Here is a 25625-nt window from a genome sequence, read left to right as displayed (position 1 = left end):
CTCACGCCCAGAAGTTAATTGAATGGAGGTGCAGCCTGGGCATCAGAATTTATAAAAGCTCCCAAGGTGATTCTATTGTGCAAAATAGCTGACCTAATAGAGCCCTCGCCCTGATCAGATGCGAGGGCTGCTGTGTGTCTTCCTAGGGATGGAGGACCAGGGATGGGCTCACCTTTCTGCCTGGAGTCTACAGCAGGCCCTCTTGTTCTGTGTGGCCCAGCTTAGAGCAAGTTCTCTAGGCTTTTCCTCAATAAATGAACAAGAACAGTTGCTTGTGCTTCTTGGCATTAATGCTAGTCACCTTTACCCCTGCAATTTCTGAACACTCTCCTAGGCCCAGCCCTCCTCTCACTTCCCTCCTCTCAAATAAAATCCATCTATTTTTAATGTGTCATACTCCCCATCAGTTTGATAAACTGGTTTTCCACAAGGCATAAGTGGCAGGCAAAGCTTAAGTACTCTCTCTGAAGTACGTGTCAACACAATTTGTTAATATGCCACAAAGAAGTATATATTATGACAGTGAGATGTTATTTTTAAATGGTAAGAGCGCAACTTGGGACAAGATTGCTTTTTTGGTAGGGAGAAACCTCAAAATTAGGGGAGTGGGAGAAAGTAGCAGAGAGCCTTTTTCAAAGTACCCACTGTTTTGACACTTGCAACAATGGTTGGACTTCCATCAGAAATGCTGGTAATCTTATCCTTATAAAAGGGTTTGAAGCAGAAACACAGAGTCCAATTCTCTTATTAGGACATGAGTTCCTAGAAAGAGAGAGCATAGTCTACTCCTTTTTGAAGTCTACATCATTCTTACCACACAGTTTGTATATTTTTGTCATGCAATAAAAGTTATTCAGTTGTCAAATTTTAAAAATTAAAATTCAACACCAATTTTACTGTGTGGCTACCTTGTCCTGGGCCCTGAGCTAGGTGTTTCCATATGTTATCTCTTTCAATCTTACCACATCCTCAGCTTTGAGTTAGGATAAACGCTAAGCTGCTATAAAAAGATATCTCAAAATATAGGTTTAATCTAGGTACGAGTTTCTTTTTTTACTCAAATAATGTTCCAGATGATGGTCCACTAAACAAGTCCACAGCTAGTTTGCTGGCTCTGCCACCTTTAACACGTGGCCTCCTTGGGTCCAACGTCGCTGTTATGGCCAACAGGTAGAGGAAAAAGCCCGGAGAAGCACATCCGAGTTTCCAGAAGCACAATCCAGAAGTGGGAGAAAAGCATTTTACTCACATCTTATTGGCCAGAATTTAGTCACATGGTTATAACGATATGCAAAGTGTGCTTGGAAATGTAATCTCTAATTTGACAGCCATGTATCCATCTAAGACTGGGGATTCATATTATTAAACAAGGGAAAATGCATATTGATGAGTAAGTCTGACAAAACACCTCATATCTGCCCTAACTGGTTTGGCTCAGTGGATAGAGCGTCAGCCACGGACTCAAGGGTCCCGGGTTCGATTCTGGTCAAGGGCATGTGCCTTGGTTGTGGGCACATCCCCAGTGGGGAGTGTGCAGGAGGCAGCTGATCGAGGTTTCTCTCTCATCGATGTTTCTAACTCTCTATCCCTTTCCCTTCCTCTCTGTAAAAAATCAATAAAATATATTTAAAAAACAAAAAAACAAAAACAAAAACAAAAAACACCTCATACCTATGGATGAGTATCTTAGTTCTTATTGAAGCCAGAAATGAGCTATAGGAAGATGTGGATTTTCTGCCTGGAGAGGTCCTCTGTTTTGTCAGTGTATTCAGAATTAAGTTGGCTCTGAAAGGCTACCTCAACTTAGAAGAGTTTGGCATATTGACAAAAAAATACCAATTTCTTAATTTCCAGTGAAGGAAAATACATATCAGTAACTAGAATGTTTATGTTCCCTATTCAAGCTAAGAGTTTCCTGGTATGTAGCTCTTAGAAGACCATATCACAGCACATACTAGCATATACTGAGCATCTAATTTGGGCCACAGGCTGTGCTAGACATTTTTTACAAATAATCTAATTTAATCTACATCCTCAACTTGATGAGATAAAGACCATTTGGACCATTTCAAAGATAAGAAAATTTAACAGTAGAGAGGTTATGTAGCTAAAATATGGTGAGGCTGGTGTCTGAATCCAGATCTGATACCAGAGTGAGTGCTTTTTCCACTACATTCTACTGCTTATGTGGGAGCTTTTGTAGTAAGCTTCTAGACATCTACGGTGATGTTTTCACTGTGTGTGCCTCTTTGTACATATTTTGACTATAGCATTTGTTGCAGTTCTTATTATGGAAGGTTATCTTTTCCAGCTTCCCTCCATCTCCTGGTATTTATGGATCATGTCTTAGTCATTTTATACAATTGAGACCAGCACAGGGCCTAGTATTTGTTACATTTTTAAACAAATGATTAAATGAGTAAATAAAAACTCCCTTGACTTATAGTTAAAACCAGACCCTTTACTGGACCCTGATCCATATTATCAATTTGTAGCTTCAACACTTAACCTGCCCCCAATTTCACCACATTAATACCTTATTCTAAGTCCTTTATTTCCAACTCTAGTGTCAGGGACACTCAAACATATTTCCAACTGGACCTAAAACAACAACCTTTTATATACTGCAAAGGTCTTCCTTATTGAGTGTTTGCTTTAGTCTAACCTCAGTCTATCCTAATGCCTTGTCAATGTGTTTCCTTTTGTTTCATCCTCAGAAGTGATGGGGAAAAACTGTTTTCTGTTTTGAGTTTAGTGTAAAAATGAGCCCTAAGATCCCAAGGAAAGGGGCTGATGTCAGCTCCAGACTGAGGTCATGAAAGAGACTTTGCTAGTCATCTCAATGCTGGTCCAACTCCCTGCAATGATGCTCAGCACAGGCCTGGGCAGGACTGGCCTCATTCTCCAGCCACAGCTCTATGAAGGAAGGAGCTAGAAACTACAAGGAGTCCTTTAAAAAGCCTGGTTCCTTCACCAGTGACAGAAATGATGGGGCATGTGGGTAGGACTAGTCAAATCAAATGTGAAGTTTCCTTAAAAATTCCAGCAAAGTTTGCATTTGATTTCACAGTATATTCCAAATTGTTAATATACTCATATATGCTTTTCTCTCAGTGGAGCCCTGGCAGAAAGGGGTTTGTACTCTTGGGGTACCCTTTCCCTAATTGGAGAGCTTAGGGCTAGATGACGTTTTATATTTTTTCTAATTCAAAATTCTTTTATGAGGAGTAAATGATATCAGAATCAGCATAGCCAAAAATATTTGAAACTAAGGCTTATAAATTGAATTTATTTGTCAACACTCCAACTAAATAAAATGCTTCTGCAGACCAGATTCATTCACCAACTGCAAGTTCTCAAACTACGGGGGCCTAGGAATCTATATTTTCAGAAAAATCTTCAGAGGACTCATTATCAGGTGATTGGAAACCCTGAGATAAGGTATGCATGAATTCTTCATAAACTATAAAACCTGGTACATATGTGAGGCATTATTGTGGTGTAAGGGTAATAATCCCTGCTGTCTTTGCCACACAGGATGGTTTAGATAAAAGAAAAAGCATTGCTTTGTAAAATTCAGGAACTAAAGCTATCAGACCTAGAGGCATGGAAGGGGATGCAAACCTCTTCTTGATCCTCATCGCAGGAGTGGGCTGGGTGGGTAGAGAGGTTCTATATGCTCTGTAGCCCTGGTGAAAGGCACAGGTGGCTTGGAAAAGATCCTTTCCACTTTTTGCCTTTCCAGCATCTCAGAACCTGGGCTGTAAGCTGTGCTGGTGCAGAACACCAAGGTCCCGCTCTTCCTTCACTTATTCATTCTAAGGCCTCTTCTGTCAAGAGAGAGATCTGACAAAGAAAGGGACATAGATTCCAGTCAAACCTTAAAAAGACGAGCTGTTCTTCCTGAACCCCTGGCTCTCTCCTGACACCAGCCCAGACATGAGTTCTTTTACATGACTCTGCTTTCCAAGAGACCCCATTTCTTGAACCTCTCCTGACTTGATTCCTTATATCAAAATGTATTGGTCTAGGCTTCTGTTCTTTGGGAGTTCTAGTGTGGCAGGTCAACACGATAAATTATATGTAAGGCACTACGTTAAGAGCTTCCAGAAAGCAGCTTAGGTGTTTATTCATTTCTAGGCCTAGGTTCTGGGTCATATTTGAAGGGTTGAGATGGAACTCATTTAAAGCTAAATGTGGAAACGGTGGCAGGCATTTCAATAGCGCCCTTTATTCATTCAACAAATACTTGAATACTTACTATGTGGAGGACATATTCTAAGAAGTAATATAGGACAGTGGCTTTTCAAACTCAACTTCAGCATTACTTAGAGTGCTTGTTAAAAGTTCTGAATCATAGATCCTGATTCGGGTCTGGATTGGAACTGGTTAGAATTTGCATTTCTAACCAGTTCCCAGGTAAAGCTGGTGCTGCTGGTCTGGGGGCCTCACTTTGAGAACCAGGCACCAAGTCCCTGCCCTCGCAGGACGCACAGTCTAGTTGGCTATGCCCAAAAGACTAACGGTGGAGATTTCAGACATATTGTCAGGTCAGCGGGGGAGACTCGCAGGAGGCACCGAAGCCTTTAGCTGCTGTCTGTGCCTGCCACCCCCAGAGTCATCCACAAACTGAGAAGTCAGATGTGTTGCGCCCCGCCCTGGGCAGCCGTGAAAGGAGCCGGCTGGAGCCCGGAGCCCAGCTCCTCGCGTCAGGTCGGGGCGGTGAGCAGAGGGTGCGCGCTGGAAGGCTGGGGGCCGGGGCATCTTCCCCGGACAGGCCTCTGCGGGAGGAGAGCAGAGGAAGCCGCCCTCTCCCTCCGCGGCCCCGCCCGTGCTGGCTCTCCGCCTGCGTCCGGGGCGGTGGCGGCAGCGGCCGGAGGCGGGGACCCCGTGCCTCCCGGGCCGCCCCGTGCGGCCGCCCCCGCTGGCCCCTGCCCCCTGGGTCGTAGACGCTGCAGCCCGGCTGGTTCGGCCTTGAGGCGCCGCAGAGCCGACCGGCCCGCGAGCCATGGCCCAGGCCGGCGAGGAGGCTCTGCCCGGGCCCGAGACCGCGGTGCAGATCCGCGTTGCCATCCAGGAGGCCGAGGACGCGGAGGAGCTGGAGGACGAGGAGGAGGGCGCGGAGGCGCGGGGCGCGGGGCATCCGGCTCGGAACCTCAGCCCCGGCTGGGGCAGCGCGAGCGAGGAGGAGCCGAGCCGCGGGCACAGGTAGGCGCGACGGCGTGCCGGGCCCAGTGGGAGCTGCCGACCCCCGGTCCGGCACCTGGGAGTTCGGGGGCGACCGCTCAGCGAGCGGAGGGGGTTGAGTCAGCCCTGCCCGGGGATGCTGCTCCGGGTGTCGCACGGTCAGAAGGGCTTGTGGCAGTCCTTGTGCCAGGGTCCGCAGCTCTGTAACGCGACCAAGGCTCCCTCCCTCCCAGGGCTGGTGGCGGGGATCTGAGGGGCCTGTCGGTGGGCATGGTCTGGGACCCAGGAGGAAGTCCTTCCTGGGCTATCCTCTCCCTGTCCTCTCCTTCCCTGAGCTTCTAAAAAGCTCAGCCCAGCCCGGACTTTACCCTAGACTAGAGGCTGACACCCCGCCCCCCCTTACCCCAGGGATTCCAGCAAATCCTCACTGCCCAGTCTGTTTATCAATCCAAATGGCTTCCCTCTCTGGGTGGGGCCAGGCACAGGGACACTTGCTGCTGTGGGATCCCAGGAGGGGTGATTTCATGGTGCAGAGAGCTCTGTTGCCCTGATTCGGTTCAGGGCTTGCTGCCTGTATCCTCCCTTGCTGGGGATTCCCATTTTCACATAGTCTTCCCCACCTGACTTCTATGCTTGCATCATCTTCTTGCTGCCTTGGCGTTGGGTTCCTGGGTGGTGGGTAGTCTGGAGCTGGTATGGCACAAGAAGCCACCTGTCTAGCTGTGCCTCTGGGCCCTGAACTTTGTCATCAACTGGAGATCTTATTCTTGTGTCCAACTAATGCCCAGGCCTTTTAGGACTGTGGTTTTGTTCCTGCTGTTGAAAGGAGAGACAGTATGGAGTATCCATAGAAATGAGAGTAGAGAATGGCAGAACTTGCAAATTCTGGGAAATGCCAACAGGCGCTTATTAAGAGCCTTCTTCTGAGACTCCTTGCACATGCTTTTAGCTGTCAGGGCTCTGCAGGATTATTCTGCGGCAGGCATAAATCTCCTTCATTGGAAAAATAGTCAACTCAAGGGCATAAGGAGACTGGGACCAAAGCCATCCCCCACCACTGGCTGACTCTTTCCCAGAAAAGTCTGGATTTAAGGACCCAGAGGTTCAGGGTAGTCCAGTGGCGACAGAGGTATTCAAGGAGGAAAGCTGGGCCACAGCAGATGACATAGTAGATATTTCAGCACTTTACATACTATAAAGTCTGATTCATTCATTCAGCTCTGCTGAGTATTGAGAGTATAAAAATAATGAGTCCATAGTCACTGGATCTCACAGTGCTGAGGAGAAGGCAGCCACCTAGTCAAATAATTACAGAGGTCATGTATAATAGCCCCGAGTGGTTTATCCTTCTCACATTTATTTTGCCTGTGGTTAGCAAAAAGCTGCCCTCTATCCTGGGGCTAAGACAGTACCATTAGCACGGATGAAAGCCCTACTTATTTTTGGGGCCCAGAAAGATCCCCTCTGGGATCTAGAACACGATCCTCAGTTCTGGTAGGCCTCTTGCCCCCACCCTCCTCACCTTCCCTCCAGAACCACCCTTTCTCCCAGCTCCAGTGGCTTGAGTCTCATAGAACAGTCAGTCAGAAGCATTTCCTGCTGCCCACTGGCATAGAGTTGACCCCAGAAAATCCCTGGGGCTCTTCAGGGTAGTGCAGCCAACAGAACCCAGCAGGCAGACATCCAGAGCACAAGGGGATGCAGCCAAGGACAGGATGCACACTGTCCCTCATTTGGGCCCAGCCTGGCACAGAGATGCCGCCACCCTGAGAGAACACTCTGGGGTCCCAGAGCCTGCTAGAGGCAGCCCAGGTTTCTGAATCTGCTCGGTGAGATGTGGCACCCACCCATGTCATCCCCGCAGCCCACTGCTTCCTCTCCTGCCTGCCCTAACAATTCATGCTCCCACAGGCCCGATCCCCTCTAGGTCCCTGAATGCAGGGTGCAGTTTGTGTCTATATGCCTTTGTAGTCACGCCTCTAAGTCCCTCTGATTGATGACTTCTCGTCAGCCCGAAGGCTTTACTGCCTCTTCCCCATCCCGACCCCAAAACTGGATTTGTTTCCTCTCCTTTGTGTTGCTGTAGCCCTCTGTCCATTTTAGTCTGAGCACTTACCCACAATTATAATTCTAGAGTTCCATATCCCTCAACAGAATATGAGCTCCGTGAATTCAGGGACCATGCTTGCCCTGTTCTCAGCACCTGGCATGTAGTGAGTATTTTCTAAATATTTGTCGAATGAATCATGTCTCTGAGATCAGAGTCACTCTATGGGGTTGAAGTATATGTGTGTCTCCTCCACTAGATAGTGAGATCCTTGAAGGCAGTGATCTTGCCCGAGTCCTCTCCGTGTCTCCAGTACCTAGCCCAATACCTGGCTTATACCCAGGGACAAGGGTTAAATGGAAAAATCTTTGTAACCTCCAAATGGTCATTAGTCTTCTCACATCTTGTTCACTAAAGAGTTTTTTCCTTTTATTATCACTTTTTAACATAAAAATTTCAAACATAAAATGTGAAACAATAATACAGTTGGAAATATTTTTGTCATTTATTTGATGGACATATAATGTGTATGGTTTCTCCTGAAGCATTTACAAATATCTGGGACATAAGACTTATACCCTACATACTTCATTTTGTAGCGCTTAATAATGACAGTCTCCTATATTATTATTGCAATTACGAAAATTAACAATTCCCTGCCCTAGCCTCTTTGGCTAAGTGGATAGAGCACTGGCCTGTGGACTGAAGGGTCCTGGGTTTGATTCTGATTGGGGGCACATGCCTGGGTTGCCGGCTCAGTCCCCAGTAGGGGGAGTTCAGGAAGCAGCCAATCAGTAATTCTCTCCCATCATTGATATTTCTATCTTTCCCTCTCCCTTCCTCTCTGAAATCAAGAAAAATATTTTTAAAGTTTTTTTTAAAAAAAGAAAATTAACAATTCCCTAATATAATCCCTAAAATAATCTAATAGTCAAGTTTCATAGTCAGGATTTCCCCAATTGCCCCATATTGTGTTTTACAGCTGTATTTTCCCCCTTTACACCAGAATCCCATCCAGGTCGAGGCATTTGCCTATTATGTGTCTTTACAATCTTTTAATCTAGAACATTACCACTTTTTAAAAAATCCTTTTCTATTTTGGAATTAAGAGGCCAGATGTCTTGTTGAATGTTTCACAGTTTGAATTGGTCTGGTTTAACTTGCTCCTTTGTGCCATGTGTGTTTCCTGTAAACTAGAAGTTAGGGCTAAAGACTTGATTAGATTCAGATGAAACATTTTGGCAAGAACACTTCATAGGCAATGCCATGGGCTTTTCATTGCGTCTCCTTAGGCAGCATGTACCATTAGTGATGCTAAATTTGACCCCTTAGTTAAGGTGGTCCCTCTATTGCAATTAACAAGTAATAGGTGCACTTCTTGTGAATATTCTTTCTCCAACCACTTTCTCCTAATGGCTGTAGCATGCACTGATGACCCTTGCTGGAGTCAGATCCTTGCCATCATTGGGGATGGCAAATTGGTGACTTTCTAATTTTATCCTTTATAGAACATTTATTTGCATTCTGCTGTAAAAGAGAGTTTTGTGTCATCGCCTGGGATTGAACAGGAGTTCCTCCTAAAGAGGCAGACAGAAATGGTTAATTATTTTCCCCTTTTTGAGTACTTACTTTCTGATATTAGATATTCTAGACTTAATTTATATTTTTCCTATTCCAGTCATGGGATTTAGCCATTTCCACCGGAATCCCTAGCTTTTCAAATACTAGTGGAAAGGTATTTAGAAACCAAGACTTGGATTTGAGTGCTAATTTCTACTGGGGCACCATTGCTTTCAGGTCCTTTCAATGGACAGAGCTAGGAAATGTTTTCTTTTTTAATTTATATTGCTAATTCTAATTTAATATTATAAGGTTTTGCTTTACTTCCTTTAATTTTACACTGGAACTCTTGATTTCTAATAATATTAACCTATTCATTTGTTTGCTTTGTCTTACAATGTATAAAATGATTTAAAATTATAATACTAAATATTAGTACAAATAATAAGCCACTGAGCATACCTGCTTTTCTTTTCTTTCTTTTTTTAGCATACCTGCTTTTCATATAGCAAACAGAAACATCTAGGCTTCTTTCTCTCCATAATGTTTAGGGACATTGCTCAAGCGATCGTTCCCTTGCTCTGGATGATGATAATGAAAGCCTCCATTTATCAATGCCAGTTTGTGCCAGACATGGAACTAAGTACTTTGGTTTTCTGTGTGTTTTTTATTTTTTTTTTATTTTTTTTTTTATTTTTTTAAATATATTTTATTGATTTTTCACAGAGAGGAAGGAAGAGGGATAGAGAGTTAGAAACATCGATGAGAGAGAAACATCGATTAGCTGCCTCCTGCACACCCCCCACTGGGGATGTGCCCGCAACCAAGGTACATGCCCTTGACCGGAATCGAACCTGGGACCTTTCAGTCCGCAGGCCGACGCTCTATCCACTGAGCCAAACCGGTTCTGGCTTCTGTGTGTTTTTTAAAATATGTTTTTATTGATTTCAGAAAGGAAGGGAGAGGGAGAGAGAGAAACATCAATGATGAGAGAAAATCATTGATTGGCTTCCCCCTGCACACACCCCCCACCCCACTGGGGATCAAGCCCGCAACCCGGGCATGTGTCCTGACCAGGAATCGAACCGTGACCTTCTGGTTCATAGGTCGATGCACAAATCACTGAGCCAGGTTGGTCAGGCTGGAGCTAAGTACTTTGTATACCTTACCTCTGCTCCTCATCACAAATCATTATTTAGATCTGCAGAAACATCCACTAGTTATACTCTTCCTAGGCACTGAGAACATATCCAAACATCATGTCAGAAGATAGGTCATGATCTCTAATAAATATATCAGAACCGTGGGCACACAGGACAGGATGTAGCCTCTGCTAGTGACATCCAAAATGGAGTTGTTCCCAAGGTGCCTTTTCCGAAGTTGAACAAACTTGCATATCTTCAATCTGTCTCTAAGAAGAACCTTTATCTTCTGAGTCTGCCCTTGTGTTTTCATATTGCATCATCAATTTGGTTGCCTTTTTGAACTTTTTCAGATTCTTATCTTTTTCTAGAGACAAGGCAAAAGAAACTTCACACAGATGGAACTAAACCCTAGTATTTTTCATAAATGATGTTTTCTCAGTATTCTCCTTGTTGCTGTCCAGCATTTTCCTGGTCTCGGTGGCCAAAGCACCATATCAGACCATCTGCAAGGACAGATGAGTCCAAGAGGTCTTTCCTGTGTTGAAAGTCTCAGTGAGGAGCTCACTACTCCACCATTTTAGATTGGATATTTTCCTTCTGTAAAGTTTCATAGATTAACCACTCAATTAACATATCCAAATTAGCTTGAGATTTTATGAGAAAAGCCTTGGATATTTTATGCTGTATTTGTTTCTCCAAATTATTTGCAAATATGATAAATATTTCAACACTGGCCTATGGAGCCCAGTCCTCTGTTTTGAAATGTGCCCCCTATTTCTACACCATGTTTCTATTTCTAGCAGGCTTTATAAGAATTTATCACCACTCCCAATGTACAATGCTTTATTTAAAATGAAACAATAATGTAAACATAAAACTTAAATCTTTTTCAAAGTTCTCTTGAAAGGCCACTAACAAGCCCAGCTGATGGGCTCAGGGATTGAACATCGACCTATAAACCAGGAGGTTATGGTTCAATTTCTAGTCAGGGCACATGCCCAGGGCTCAATCCCCAGTGTGGGGTGTGTAGGAGGCAGCCTATCAATGATTCTCTCTCATCATTAATGTTTCTCTCCCTCTCCCTCTCCCTCTCCTTCTCCCTCTCCCTTTCTCTCTGAAATCCATAAAAATATATTTTTAAAAAAGAAAGGGCACTAAAGATATTCACCAGTAACCATACTTATACTTTCTGTCTCAAAGAATCCTGATAGGCATGATTTGCCCTTACAGAAATGATTCACTTTATATTGGCGGTACTTTTTAAATTCCTACTGTGTGCAAGGCTCTTGGTTGATGCTAGAATGAAAGAACCCAATATGAACCCTGCTCTCCAGGCACTTTGAGTTCAGGACACTAAAAAGAAGTGCACCCAAGTAGTTCCAATACAAGTATAGACAGGTGTTAGTTGAAAGCTCAAATGACTTCCTTCTTGGGAGAATTGCATTTGAGATGAACCTTGATGTCTAGCTAGGATTTATACTTGAGAGATGGGGCAAAGCATTCAAGGAGATGGGAACAGTATGCTCAAAGGCCTACAGTTCAGAAACCTTGGGACCCTTATAAGGAACTGTAAGTCTTTTTTTTTAGTTTTCTCAAAATATATTTTTATTGATTTCAGAGAGGAAGAGAGAGGGAGAGAGAGATAGAAACATCAATGATGAGAGAGAATCATTGGTCGGCTGCCTTCTGCACACCCCACACTGGGGATCAAGCCCGCAACCTGGGCATGTGCCCTGACCAGGAATCGAACTGTGACCTCCTGGTTCATAGATGGATACTCAATCACTGAGCCATGATGGCTGAGCAGAACTATAAGTCTTTTTTAAAATGTTCTATTGATTTTAGAGAGAGGGGAAGAGAGAGAGAGAAGCATCGATCAGTTGCCTCCTGTATGTGCCTGACCAAGGATCAAACCCACAACCTAGGTATGTACCCTGACCGGAAATCAAACCTAAAACCTTTTGGTGTACCAATGACACTCCAGCCAGCCTTCCACCAGGCCAGGGCAGGAACTATAAGTCTTTAATTGCTTGGAGCAAAGGATCTGAAAGGAATAGGTTGAAAGAAGTTTGAAAGCCAGTTACACAGCCAGATTCTAAGTAAATGTGAATATAGAGCTAAGGACTTGGGTTTTATTTAATATGAAATAGAAAACATTGTTGTTTTGTTAACATCATCATTAGAGCAATGACATGGCTGTTTTTCAAAACATGTGCTAAGGCACAGAGTGGAAGAGGCTTAACCTGAAATGCAACTGGAGTGAGGCAGGGGGCCAGAGGAGGTGGCAGGAGATGGGAAGACAGAAGCCTGGAAAGGATACAAGCGTGAAACATTGCTACAATGTTTATAATTGTTTATAATTAGCATTATACAATGCTAATATCTGAGAAGTAATTCAAATTCTTCCTTTAGAACAATTGTCCAGTCTCTCTGCCTGACAATGAAAAGTAGCAGACAGCATACCATTTACTTCCAAGGGGGGAAAAAAGATTATTTTCTAAAGGAACTAAATGAACTAACTGGTGATCTAGGGCTGCTAAGGGAGAGCCTGTATCTACAATGTAAAGCCTTCTCCACATAAGCTTTTACGTAATGATTCCCTGCCTGTTCTCCCTAAAGTGAAGCCTGCCAATTGGCGTGAGCCACCTAAGAAGAAAACCAATAGGAGTGTACAGCTCTAGAGGGAACCCACATGACCCACCAAGAAAAAGCTATCCAGACCTTCATTCTTCAAAAGGAATAGCCTTGGAGTCTAACTCCCCATTCCTGAAGTGTGGGCTGTGTGCAGTGACTACCTTCCAAAGTGTACAGTATGTGAAGGGAGGGAAAGGAGTCACTTTATGATGGAGACAAACTACCAGGGTCAGCATCCACAGTGGGTAGTCATGTTGATAGTATGTAGCCTTGATATGATGTGATGAGAATGGAAATTTACTTCTGTGGTCCTCCTAGAACCCCATAGCCTCAGTCTAATCATGAGAAAACTATCAGACAAATCAGACAAATCATAAAGAGAGACATTCTACAAGACACCTGAACACTGTCAAGGTCATCAAGAACAAGGAAAGTCTGAGAAACTGTCACAGCCAAGGGGAGCCTACTGAGACATGATGACTAAATGCAATATGACATCCTGGATGGGATCCTGCAACAGAAAAAGGATATTAGGTAAAAACTAAGAAAATCCGAATAAAGTGTGGACTTTAGCTAATAATAATGCACCAATATTCATTAATATATTATGAATGTAAGCTATTAATAATAGAAGAAGAAGCCTGGTGTGGGGTTTATGGGAACTCTCTGTACTATTTTCACAATTTTTCTATAAATCTAAAAACTATTCTAAAATAAGTTTATTTTTTAAATGTTTATAAAGAAAAAGATGAATTGTTTACCAGTCACATGAAGAAAATCAATGACATGAAAGTTAAATAGAAAAACTGACCTCAGAGGACACAGAGGTGACACTGTTGGAAACAAAAAGACTAAAAAATGTGTACTCCAGTTAGTACCCTGAGAGAGAATTTAAAATATTGCATCCACAAAACAAGAACAAGATGCTCTTAAAAAGGAACAATCTGAAAACATAGAGAAGTTCTTAGAGAATAAATAAATAATTACTAAAATTAAAAAATTCGCTAGGAGAGGTTGGAAGATAATGTCAAGGAAATCTCTTCCCTTGTAAATCAAAGACAAAGGCAAAGACAGACACTATGAGAGAAAAGAGACATAGAGGACCAATCCAGATGGTCAGTCAACTAACAGGGCTTTAAAAAACAAATGTAACCTTAGCAAATGCCTTCAACCTGCAGTGAACAATACTCAGAAAAATAGATATAACTGATTAACTTTTAACTTTTAACTTTTACTGTCTTTAGACAAAACATGGAAAATTAATTACAAATTAGAATGTAAATGTTATGAACCATTACAAAATGAAATAAAGGTATATCTGATAAAATTTGGATGTTTGGAAATGGAAGGAGAAATGAAGGGTAATAATATGCTTATCATGTGTAGTGAGGAATTGAGAAATATTATTTAATGTTGATAGAGTAAGAAACAGAATTTAAAAACACAGCATTATTTAAAAACACAAAACGACAAAAAGAATATAAAATGTTTTAATATATATTTTTAATCCTCACCTGAGGATATTTTTCCCTTGATTTTTAGAGAGTGGAAAGTAGGGAAAGACAGAGAGAAATATCAATGTGAGAGAAACATATCGATTGGTTGCCTCCCTCCTGCATGCATCCTGACCAGGACTGAGGCTGTGGTACGTGCCCTTGACTGGAATCTAACCCAGGACCTTTCAGTCTGCAGGCCGATGCTCTGTCCACTGAGCCAATCAGCCAAACTGGCTAGGGCAAAAATTTTTTTAAATTGGGATAAGAGGCTTTGATAGGTGAGCAACCCCAAATCCTCATCTTATATAATAGGACACGAGTAGAGAATGTCTGTAATTGACAAGTGAAAAGTAGAGCTATGAGCATATTTTGTAGAATTATAAGAAAACTCTCATAAGAACTAAATGATCAAGTAAAGAGAGGTTGCTTCTAGTGAGAAGAAATTGGCAGAAAAGTGTTGCTAAAATAAAATCTCTAGTATTTTATTTTAGTTTTACTGAATTTTTAAGATTCATTTTTGATGAGCTATTAATAGTCTTCAAGGGGAAAGTAATGAGGATAGTTGGAATGGAAAAGAGAACAGGTGGGCCCTAACCGGTTTGGCTCAGTGGATAGAGAATCAGCCTGCGGACTGAAAGGTCCCAGGTTCAATTCCGGTCAAGGGCATGTACCTTGGTTGCGGGCACATCCCCAGTAGGAGGTGTGCAGGAGGCAGCTGATGGATGTTTCTCTCTCATTGATGTTTCTAACTCTCTATCCCTCTCCCTTCCTCTCTGTAAAAAATCAATAAAATATATTGTTTAAAAAGAAAGAAAAGAGAGCAGGTGGGAGATGCTGCAGAATAAAACCAACACTTGGCAACTGACTTGATGTGGGCAAAAGAGACATCTTAGGTTTTGAGCCCAAGTGCAGAGAAGAATGAATAGGGAAAGTAGTTGGTGAGGCAGTTTGGGAGAGACGATATATGGTTTTTACAGGGCTGCTGTAATTGACAAAAAGTTGCCAATATTAATATTTAAAGGATATAAACTTTTTAAATGTTCGTAAAGGATTCCGGATCTTTTTTGTTTGAACCAGGAAACAGTGCAGCATGCTCCCAGCTATAAAACAGGCTCTCTGATTCTTCTAAGAGTCCCCTTTGGAGAGACACAGTTGCTGCTAAAGCACCCATGCAGCGGGAGGGGTCCCCTGTTGGCAAGAAGCTCACCTCTGCACTCGAATAGGGGTTGTACACACCTCCCCAATTCTGCCCACCTGTTCAAAATCTCTGCCTACCTGCTTGCTTGCTCAGTGGGTGCAAATAACTGATGCAGAGTTACCCTGAACACATTATGGATTGTTTACTGTGAGACTGAAAGGAAGTTGAGCTTCCCAGATAGAATGTCTCTTGGTAGGCTCAGGTGTCAATCCTACCTGAGTTCTGCAGAACCGGACATAATGAATTTGATTCAGTATCAGGGTATCTAAGTGGAATGGCAGGCAGGCAGGTAGGACTGGAGCTCAGGAGTGAGAGGACAGAGGTGGGGAGGAGAGGCAGAGTTGAATTGAATGAGCTAACCAGGGGCAGAAGTGAGGAGGCTGTCAGGAGATAAAAAGTCAAGGAGAGGTCCTTAGGGAATACCTCCGCTTAGAAAAGGGAGAAGAAAGAGGAGGCTGAAAGGGCAATTAAATGGATGAGAAGAATCAGAAAAGAGCAAGTCATATAAGCCCAGGGAGAATAGTTTCTAGAAGAAGGTGGTCAGCAGTATCCACCATCCTGCAGCAGAGCAAGAGGACCAGGATGGAGAAAAGGCTTCTGATGTGGTAAACGGGGCCTCTGGTGGATGTCTAGACACGGAGGAAGCTTGGGGGTGGGAAGGCAGGACACAAGGGAGGTTTGGGCAAGTCTGATTGGATGAACTTCTTTTTCTCAAGCCCCCAAACGAATCATCTGCAGGAAATAAAGTCTTCCCGTGGCAGCCATTGGGAAGAACAGGAGGCTCTAGAATGGGCACTGGAGACATTGAAAAACTAATCGCCTTCCTGCCATTATGTTTTATTTGTTTAAGAATACAGTTTTTATAATAGCATCAAGGCTCTGGTTAGGACTTAACTGGACTCGCTAATACCCCTGAGTCCACCCACAATTCTTCATTGATCATTGTCACACACCTCACCTCATCCCCTGCTTTTATTGTAATCCTTGTCAGCTGGGCTTAGAATTTCCTATGCATTTGTAATTATTTTACCTGGTATATTCAACCTATCTGTTTCAACTACTATTTAGGGTACACATTTTCTTTAATAAAGTGAAAATTTGTTCTGTCCAATTCACTTCTCCTTTTTCACTCCATTGATTGTTCCACTGCATTTTCCACTGGCATGTTTGGAAAACCTCTTTCCTCAATGCAGTGTTACTACCCTAGTATTTGGCTATAAGTAATAGATAACCCAACTAACTAGTGAATTAAACAAATAGGATATTATCTTCCTCATGTAATTAGAAATCTTCAGGTAGGTAGTTACAGGAATTGGTTCAGCAACTCAATAACGTCAGTAAATCAGACCAAGCTGATTCTTTTTTAAAAATATATTTTATTGATTTTTTACAGAGAGGAAGGGAGAGAGATAGAGAGTTAGAAACATCGATGAAAGAGAAACATCGATCAGCTGCCTCCTGCACACCCCCTACTGGGGATGTGCCTGCAACCAAGGTACATGCCCTTGACCAGAATCGAACCTGGGACCCTTCAGTCCGCAGGCTGACACTCTATCCACCGAGCCAAACTGGCCAGGGCCCAAGCTGATTCTTTTGGCCTTTTCCTTATGGCAGTGAAATAGCTGCTAAAGCTCTAACCATCACATCCACACTCAAAACAGATAAAAGGGGAAGGGGCAGGGCCAAACATTTTCATTTGTGTGTTATTGGCTATAATGTGACAAATGGCTATTACTTGTAAGAGAAGCTGGGAAAATGTGTATTTAGTGTTTTTTGTTTTTTAAATAATCTCTCTAGTAAAAAAAAAAAAGCAGGTGGGGAAGAGTTTGCTAGTAGATGCTGGGTAAGTCAGATTAATGTCTGCCACAGCTATGTTTTATAGACCTTCTAAAATAGTCAGCTATCTAGTGTTGAAATTGCATTTGATCTGCTATACCCATGGGTTGCTTTAATATTTTTCCTTGGATAGCATTCCATTTTTAAAAGAATATTTTTTAAAAGACTTTTTTAAAAAGATATTTTTAAAGTTAGTCTCCATGTTTCTTTTCTTCATACACATTTGTCTTGGGACATTAGGAAGGTATTTTTTAAAAAAATTTCCAGACTGTCTGCAGGCAAATAACGAAACCTTTTCATTTTTAAAATCAACCAATGCCTGTATTTTATGCTAATTTTAATTTCTGAATTTGAAAATTGTGAGATGGATTGGTTGATTAATTCATGTAAGAGTTTAATGCTGATCCAAGGGAAATGTTACTTGTTTGCTTCTTTGTAAAGGAAACATAATATGCATGTAAACATACATACTTTTTTATTGAATGCCTCCGTTTTTAAAAAAATTTAATTGTGGTAAAATACACATGCAATTTATCATCTTAACCCTTTTTAAGTGGCATTAAGTACACTCACATTGTTGTGAAACCAACACCACCTTCCTACTCCAGAATTTTTTTCTTTCCCACTTGAAACTCTATCCATTAAACAGTAACTCCCCATTCACCCTGCCCCAATTCCTTTTACCCACCACTCTACTTTCTGTCTCTATGAATTTGATTATTCTAGGGACCTCATATAAATGGAATCATACAGTATTTGTCCTTTTGTGACTGGCTTATTTCACTTCGCATAATGTCCTCAGGGTTCATCCATATTATAGTATGTGTCAGAATTTTCTTTTTGAGGCTGAAATCTATTTCACTGTATGTACATACCACATCTTGTTTACCCATTTATCCATCAATGGACTTTGAGTTGCTTCCATCTTTTGGCTATTGTGAATAATGCTGTTGGGAACACATTCTCCCAACAGAGTAGAAGCACACTGATGCTTTCGGTGGACTAGGTGTGTGTGTCAGTACCAGCAGTTGTTCTCTCTGCTCAGAACATGGTAATGGAAGCTGTGAGTCGGGTGTTCATGCTCTTGGACATAAAGCTACCACATAGGAAAGCAGCTATATTTTTTTCTGGAAGTAATTTTTAACTAATCCTTTTTATTGTGGAGTATATGTAGTATTTGTATAATGCATAATTTAATTTGGTAATAAATGTACAAATGATAACTCACCTTTGATAACTTTTAATGATGATATCCACTATGATTTGGATAATCACACATTCCCTAAATATTGGTGGCTTTGAAGTTTTTATAACCCCTTTGTGAAAGGTTGACCACCCTGAAGAAGCTTTGCCCAGGATTTCCTTGGCTTGTTCTCATGTTCTATTCTCAGGAGGGGAAGTCATCCAGGTGGAGCTGCTGGGGGTGTGGGTTTCATTTAGAAGCCCCCCGTGAGTGGGATTGTTTCAGATTCCAGGGCAGGGTCCCAACGAAACCGGGAAAATATTGTGTGTGCTGGCTTTGGAGACACAGTTTGAGTTTGGATCCTAGATCTGCCTCTTATGAATGAGCAAATGGATGTATCTGTCGTTCACTGAGCTCTACGGATATGCAGGAGCTCTTCGGGATATGGGATGTCTTAATCCATCTAACCGTCACAATAATCCTATCATGACTCCCAATTTACAGAAATGGCACCGAGGTGTGGCAGTGGAGCTCCTGCCCAGTTTGACTCAGTTAATAAATGCTGGTGTCAGGATTCAAACCCAGGCAGTGTAACTCTAGAACTGGGACTCTTAGTCACTTTGCCAAACTATCTTCTGGAAATCAGGATTTGCAGGGTGGAGGTGGGGAGGGAAGGATAAGGAGTGTGTTGTGAAAAGCATCGGGTAGCAGAGCAGCACATAAATATTAGTAGAGGGTGTTGTTGTATTAATGGTCCCCCCTCTTCGTTAAAAACAAAAGCATGATTTCTTAGCTTTTTGGAAGCAAAACCTATCCCCTGTGGCCATGTGATCACCCCCTCTGTGGAGTCCAATTCAGGTCTGGCCCAGCGCAATTTCCTGGGCTGCTGTAACAAAGCACCACAAATTGGAGGGCCTAGAACGGTGATGGCGAACCTTTTGAGCTCGGCGTGTCAGCATTTTGAAAAACCCTAACTTAACTCTGGTGCCGTGTCACATATAGAAATTTTTTGATATTTGCAACCATAGTAAAACAAAGACTTATATTTTTGATATTTATTTTATATATTTAAATGCCATTTAACAAAGAAAAACCAACCAAAAAAATGAGTTCGCGTGTCACCTCTGACACGCGTGTCATAGGTTCGCCATCACTGGCCTAGAACAACAGAAAATTATTGCCTCTCAGTTCTGGAGGCCAGAAGTCTGAAATCAAGGTGTCAGTGGGGGCATGCTCCCTCTCAAGGTGCTATGGAAGGGTCTGGCCTAGGCATTTTTTTGGCAATCTTTGATGTTCCTTGACTTCTGCATGCTCCCCTTTCCCCGTCCCTGCCTTCATCTTCACACAGCATTCTCTCTGTGTGTCCGGGTTCCCCTTTTAAAGATGAGTCATACTGGATTAGGGACCTTCCTGCTCTGATATGGCCTCATCTTCAACTAATGACACCTGTAAGACTCTTTCCAAATAAGGTCACATTCTGAGCTGGGAATGTTGGGACTTCAACATATGAATTCTGGGTGGGGGGAGACAATTCAGCTCATAACACCCAGTGTCTCCTTCTGGTCTCAGTGGCACCACAACAAGTGGGGGCGAGAATGAGCATGAGGACCTGGAGCAGGAGTGGAAGCCTCCAGACGAGGAGTTAATCAGGAAACTGGTGGATCAGATCGAATTCTACTTTTCCGATGAAAACTTGGAAAAGGATGCCTTCCTGCTAAAGCACGTGAGGAGGAACAAGTTGGGATATGTGAGTGTTAAGCTACTCACATCCTTCAAAAAGGTGAGGCCTCATTGTCAGAGCTGCCCCAAGGGTTTCAAGGCTGTTTGGGGTTATGGGTCAAAATATTTTTTGCCCTTTTCAAACGTAATGACTAGTAATTTTTTACTTCCTCTGAGGCCTGAAAAAAGAGAAAAATGATCAAGAGGAGGGATTTGGGATTGTCCCACACTATGAAAAGGGTCCTGGGTTTGGGGACAGATCTCAGCAATGGCCTTTTGAGACACCTGCCAGGCCTAGAATTATATGCAATTCAAGCTTTTCATTTGTATAGTTGAATAAATAAAAGGAGGAAAGAGTGCTCAGAACTCTGGGAGATAAGCCCTTCTCCAAGATTTCAGCCGCCTTTGTGTGCAATGCCACCCTCATCTGTAGATGGAGATGTGGGAAATCTGCCTGTTGCTGCCGTCTGGGCAGCAGACCGCATGGCCCTGCTGTGTACACATCCAGCAAGTGGACCGTGTTTGCCTGCTTCTCGAAGAGCTGACAGATAAGTTGGCCTCAGAACTCTGCCTCCCTTGAGGGAAGTGTGTTTACTAGAATGGAAAAGCACTACGCTGACTGTTGTATAATGAAATGTGTAATGAGTAGGTCCTGGCCAAGTTGTCAGGAAGCACCCAGACTGCTTCTCTGCCTCGGGTCCTGGTGTGCTCTGCCCTCTTCTGTTGTTCTCTTTATTTTATTCATTCATCAAGCATACTCATCCTGTATGCTGAGTCCTGTGTTAGGCACAGGATATACAAGATGAATTTGGCATTCCCTTGCCTTTCCCTTGCCTTTGCAAAGTCCAGTGAAGGAGAGAGAGACTAGTGAAGGGCTACAATATGACCTTAGACAGCACCATGAAAGAAAGCAAGCACTGTTGGTGGTGAGTTGCTTAGAGCAACTAATCCTGATTGGAGAATTGGGAAGTCTTCCCAGAAGTGGCGACATTAAAGTTGGATCTTGGAGAATGAGTAGGAGTTTTCAACATACAGGACAGGGGAAGGGGCATTTCATGTTACAACGGAAAAACCTACTCTCCTCCTGTGTACCTCCTTTGCTGCCACACTGTTCCCACACTCACACTTCAATAGAAGTGAGGGGAGGGTTCCCACACCAAGCATTTCTGTGACACAGCTGAATGTCCTCACTTCACCTCAATTCTGACACTGTCTACCTGGAGATGGCATTAGATCCCAGAGGTTAAGGGCTCGGTCCCACAGACTGACCCCCACTTCGGGTGCCAATCACAAGTAGTAGGTCCCCAAGTTACCCACAACTTCTGTCCAACTTGGCTACAGATCAGAGGTTCCTGTGGCCTCCTCCCCTTGGATTCGATTATTTGCCAAAATAGCGCACAGAACTCGGGGAAACACTTACATTTACCAGTTGGACATAACAAAGGATACAGATGAATAACCAGGTGAAGAGATAGAAGGGATGGGATAGAAGGGATGAGCACAGGAACGCCTGTCCCGGTGGAGTTGGGGTGCACCACCCTCCATGTAGGCAGATGTGTTCACCCACCTGGAAGCTCTCCAAATCCCCTACTACTGGGATTTTTTTGGAGGCTTCCTCACCTAAAAGTGATCATTATTAACTTCATTTCCACCCTTTCTCCCCTCTCAGAGGATGGGGCAGAGGCCTGAAAGTTCTAAGCTTCATATTATGACTCAGTCTTTCTGGTGACCAGCCCCATCCAGGAGCTTTGGGAGCCCACCCAGGGTCACCTCATTAGAACAAAAGATGCTGCTAGTGCTCTGATCCCCCAGGACTTGGCAAAAGGTTTCAGGAGCTCAGTGCCAGGAATGGGAATGAAGACCAAATACATATATTTCTTATTATAAATCGCAATATCACACATGTGCAGAGAACAGTGAGCAAGCCTTCACATGCAGAGTGTCGGGAGCCCCAAAATGCAGCAGCCAGTGGAATCATCCTATACATTTCTTTTTTCCTCCCCAGACGCCCTAAGAGTCATCCTGATTTTCTTTCCTTTTTAACTTGCCATTTATGTATCTATTTAGGAGGTGTCTTCTCTGTTGAAAACCAGCCGCAGATGGACACAGACTCCCCCATGCCTCCAAAATGAGAGCAAAGACCTTTTTCCTTTGACAGGGTTTCCTGCTAATCATAATAGCAAACCTATACAACAAAGGTAACAAACAGGGAAATGACAGTGTTTTAAAATCTCACAAAGTTCTTTCAGTAATTGCACAAAGCCCGCAGCTCCCTGGTTCCTCTTAGGTGCCTGGCCACTCCTAAAAGCTCAGACACAGGCCTGGGCTGCTCAGACTGAGATTCTCATGGACCTTGCTCCCGGCTCTGGAGGGGTGCTTGCCAGAACCTGCTCTTCTCTCCACTGGCCGTGGCCAGCGGCCACTTCTCCAGCCCTCTGAGCAAGGCAGCACTGGCCGCCTCCGGGCACCGTCCGCTCAGGCTCCGGGCTTAGGCAGTAGATTGTCCTCTCCAGAGTCTCCCTCCCTGACCTGTTTTGGAGAAGGCTCCCCATGTTCTACCCTCAAAAGGACCACTGTTTGGCTCTCCCACAACCTGGCCCTGACCTGCGGTCATCATCTTCACCCTTTCTGGATCCCTCATTACACCCACTCACCTCCAGTCCAACTCTTTCCCTGGACCCACTTCTCTCTGCCCTTAGCCTGGGTCACAGTGATCAGCCCCATTGTCTGTGTGTAGGTGACTTGTGGTTCCCACATCCTAAGCACAAACCCGGTTATTTCATCTGGAGGCCACAGGCTAGAGTGGAAGTGTCCTCTTTCCAGGAGCCTGCCTGTGCGCTTGAGAGCTCTGCCAAGGTCCTCCCAATGCTGCCCTGTGAGGGAGTCCTCCTTCTTGAGTCCAGGGAAGTTCCTGCTTTGGTTCCTCTGCAGAGCAGCTTGTTCTGGCCTGGCCTCAGAGGACTCGGGGTGATCTCGCCATTCCTGGATCAGGCCACCCACCCCACCCGTCTTCACCGTTTCTTCAGGATGACTCATCCTTCCTGGCATTCCCTCACTGAAAGTGGGCCTCTTGAAAATTACTGTTTTACCATATAAATATAGCTTTCACATACTGCAACATTGATACCCACACTTTCCACTGTGAGGAGGGGCTTTATTGAATCATTCTTCATGAGGCCTAAGTTGCATTTAATTCCAAGTTGAAACAGCTCAAATTATTTCCAGGAGATATTGCAGTGAAATATGAAACATTTTTTGGAACCTCCTCTGTAGCAAAGGCATAAATGCAGATATACAATTCAGAAAGGTCATCAGTTTGAAAACAAGCATTGGCAAAACAAATGATTCATTTCTGTAGATTCTTTTAAATTTTGAAAATGAACTGCATGCTAATAAACACTGATTTTATAATCATTCAAAGTGCATATCCATTTTTGGGGGGGCACCCTGTATTTATTCATTTAATCCTCAGACTGACTCCATGAGGTAGGCATATTAACATCCCCATTTCACAAATGAGGAATTTGAGGCACTGGGAGGTTGAATAACTTTTTAGGTCTCACTGCCAGTTAGAGGTGAGCCTTGCATTTGTGCATCCAACAGCCTTGGTCCAGAGCCTGCAGGTTTAATCTCTAAACTTGTTCAGAATAGATAGAATATTCCCATCAGCATGACAAGTTCTTTTGGACAGCACTGCTCTAAACTGTGCTGCCTCATTTGAAATTCTGCAAAGTGTGTTTGTTCCTTCATTCATTCACTAGATTTTTGAGTGCCTGCTCACACCTGGTATGATTGTAGATACCAGTCCTGGGGAATAAGGAAAGGTGGGAGGGAGATTACAGAGGACACAAGGTAGACCAGGACATTGGGTGCCATTTCAGATTGGCTTTGTGTTCTTCAGGTGAAACACCTTACACGGGACTGGAGAACCACAGCTCATGCCCTCAAGTACTCGGTGACCCTGGAGTTGAATGAGGACCACCGGAAGGTGAGGAGGACCACCCCTGTCCCTCTCTTCCCCAATGAGAACCTCCCCAGCAAGATGCTCCTGGTCTATGATCTCTACCTGTCCCCTAAGCTGTGGGCCCTGGGCGCCCCGCAGAAGAATGGGAGGGTGCAAGAGAAGGTGATGGAACACCTACTCAAGCTCTTTGGGACCTTTGGCGTCATTTCATCAGTGCGGATCCTCAAACCTGGGAGAGAGCTGCCCCCTGACATTCGGAGGATTAGCAGCCGGTACAGCCAGGTGGGGACCCAAGAATGTGCCATTGTGGAGTTTGAGGAGGTGGAAGCCGCCATCAAAGCCCATGAGTTTATGATCACGGAATCTCAGGGCAAAGAGAACATGAAAGCTGTTCTGATTGGTATGAAGCCACCCAAAAAGAAACCTCCCAAAGACAAGACCCACGATGAGGAGCCCACTGCGAGCATCCACTTGAACAAGTCCCCGAACAAGAGAGTTGAGGAGCTTCAATACATGGGTGACGAGTCTTCTGCTAACAGCTCCTCCGACCCCGAGAGCAATCCCACGTCCCCTATGGCTGGCCGGCGGCATGTGGCCACCAATAAACTCAGCCCTTCTGGCCACCAGAATCTCTTTCTGAGTCCAAATGCCTCTCCGTGCTCAAGTCCTTGGAGCAGCCCCTTGGCTCAACGCAGAGGCGTTTCCAGAAAATCCCCACTGGCCGAGGAAGGTAGGCTGAACTGTAGCACCAGTCCTGAGATCCTTCGCAAGTGCATGGATTATTCCTCCGACAGCAGCATCACTCCCTCTGGCAGCCCCTGGGTTCGGAGGCGCCGCCAAGCTGAGATGGGGACACAGGAGAAGAGCCCCAGAGCGAGTCCCCTGCTCTCTCGGAAGATGCAGAGTGCAGATGGGTTACCTGTGGGGGTGCTGAGGTTGCCCAGAGGCCCTGACAACACCAGAGGATTCCATAGTGCACACGAGAGGAGCAGGGCCCATGTATAAATACCTTTTATTTTTAATACTGGCTCCATTGAAAACAACCTGTTTTCAAGGTTCTGATAAATACCTGGCATGCCATAGAATGAAATTAAGTCCCCTTTCAAGAATTTTGTATACATATGAACCTGTTAATTTATATGTTTGTAGTGTATATAGATTGTCTGGACACCCTGGTTTTAAGGCCATCTTCTAGTTCAGGAGACCCCTTCCTCCCAACACGACCGCTGTTGTGATGCTGTTCTGCGTGTGTGTGAACGTCACGGCTCCGTACGGCTGTGGGATGGGCTCCCGGGAAGCCTGGCAGCCAGCCTCTTCTTCGGGGCAGGATTCTTCTCCTTCTCCTTGGTGAGCTGTCCTCGGCCACGCGGCGTCCTCAGAGCCCAGAAGAGTTCTTTTGTGCAGTGGCAACTCGTTAAACCTGTAGCATGGTGTTTTCTAGGATCTAATGTATGTTTTCTGTCAAGTGAATAAAAAATAAAACACTCAAGCCCGGCCGCGTGGCTCAGTGGTTGAGTGTTGACCTATGAACCTGGAGGTCACGGGTCGATTCCTGGTCAGGGCACATGCCCGAATTGCAGGCTAGATCCCCAGTAGGGGGCATGCAGGAGGCAGCCGATCAATGATTCTCTCTCATCATTGATGTTTCTATCTCTC

At 44.0% G+C, this 25625-nt stretch overlaps 1 protein-coding gene across 2 annotated transcripts; it reads left to right on the top strand.

Moving 5' to 3' along the window:
* The first annotated feature begins 4922 nt into the window (after positions 1-4922).
* Positions 4923-25503, top strand: LARP6 (La ribonucleoprotein domain family member 6). Of its 2 annotated transcripts, none has more exons than XM_023753087.1 (3): positions 4923-5208; positions 19856-20033; positions 23907-25503. In XM_023753087.1, exons 1-3 carry the CDS (start codon positions 5009-5011, stop codon positions 24972-24974), a joined length of 1446 nt encoding a protein of 481 aa, XP_023608855.1. In that variant the 5' UTR covers positions 4923-5008; the 3' UTR covers positions 24975-25503. The 2 variants fall into 2 exon arrangements, with proteins under 2 accessions (XP_023608855.1, XP_006087886.1); XM_006087824.3 differs by having other exon boundaries at positions 19856-20066.
* The last annotated feature ends 122 nt before the right edge of the window (positions 25504-25625 follow it).

The sequence above is a fragment of the Myotis lucifugus genome, unplaced genomic scaffold (assembly GCF_000147115.1).
Source record: "Myotis lucifugus unplaced genomic scaffold, Myoluc2.0 scaffold_41, whole genome shotgun sequence".
In the NCBI taxonomy this organism is placed as follows: domain Eukaryota; kingdom Metazoa; phylum Chordata; class Mammalia; order Chiroptera; family Vespertilionidae; genus Myotis; species Myotis lucifugus.
Note: the sequence above shows the minus strand (reverse complement) of the source record. Positions and strands in the feature narration are given on the sequence as shown.

Excerpts from the sequence above, each read along its gene's own strand:
- LARP6 (XM_006087824.3), top strand. The coding sequence starts at position 5,009 with ATGGCCCAGGCCGGCGAGGAGGCTCTGCCCGGGCCCGAGACCGCGGTG. Across the intron at positions 5,209-19,855 it reads GAGCCGAGCCGCGGGCACAG|TGGCACCACAACAAGTGGGG; the intron begins GTAGGCGCGACG and ends TTCTGGTCTCAG. Across the intron at positions 20,067-23,906 it reads TACTCACATCCTTCAAAAAG|GTGAAACACCTTACACGGGA; the intron begins GTGAGGCCTCAT and ends TGTGTTCTTCAG.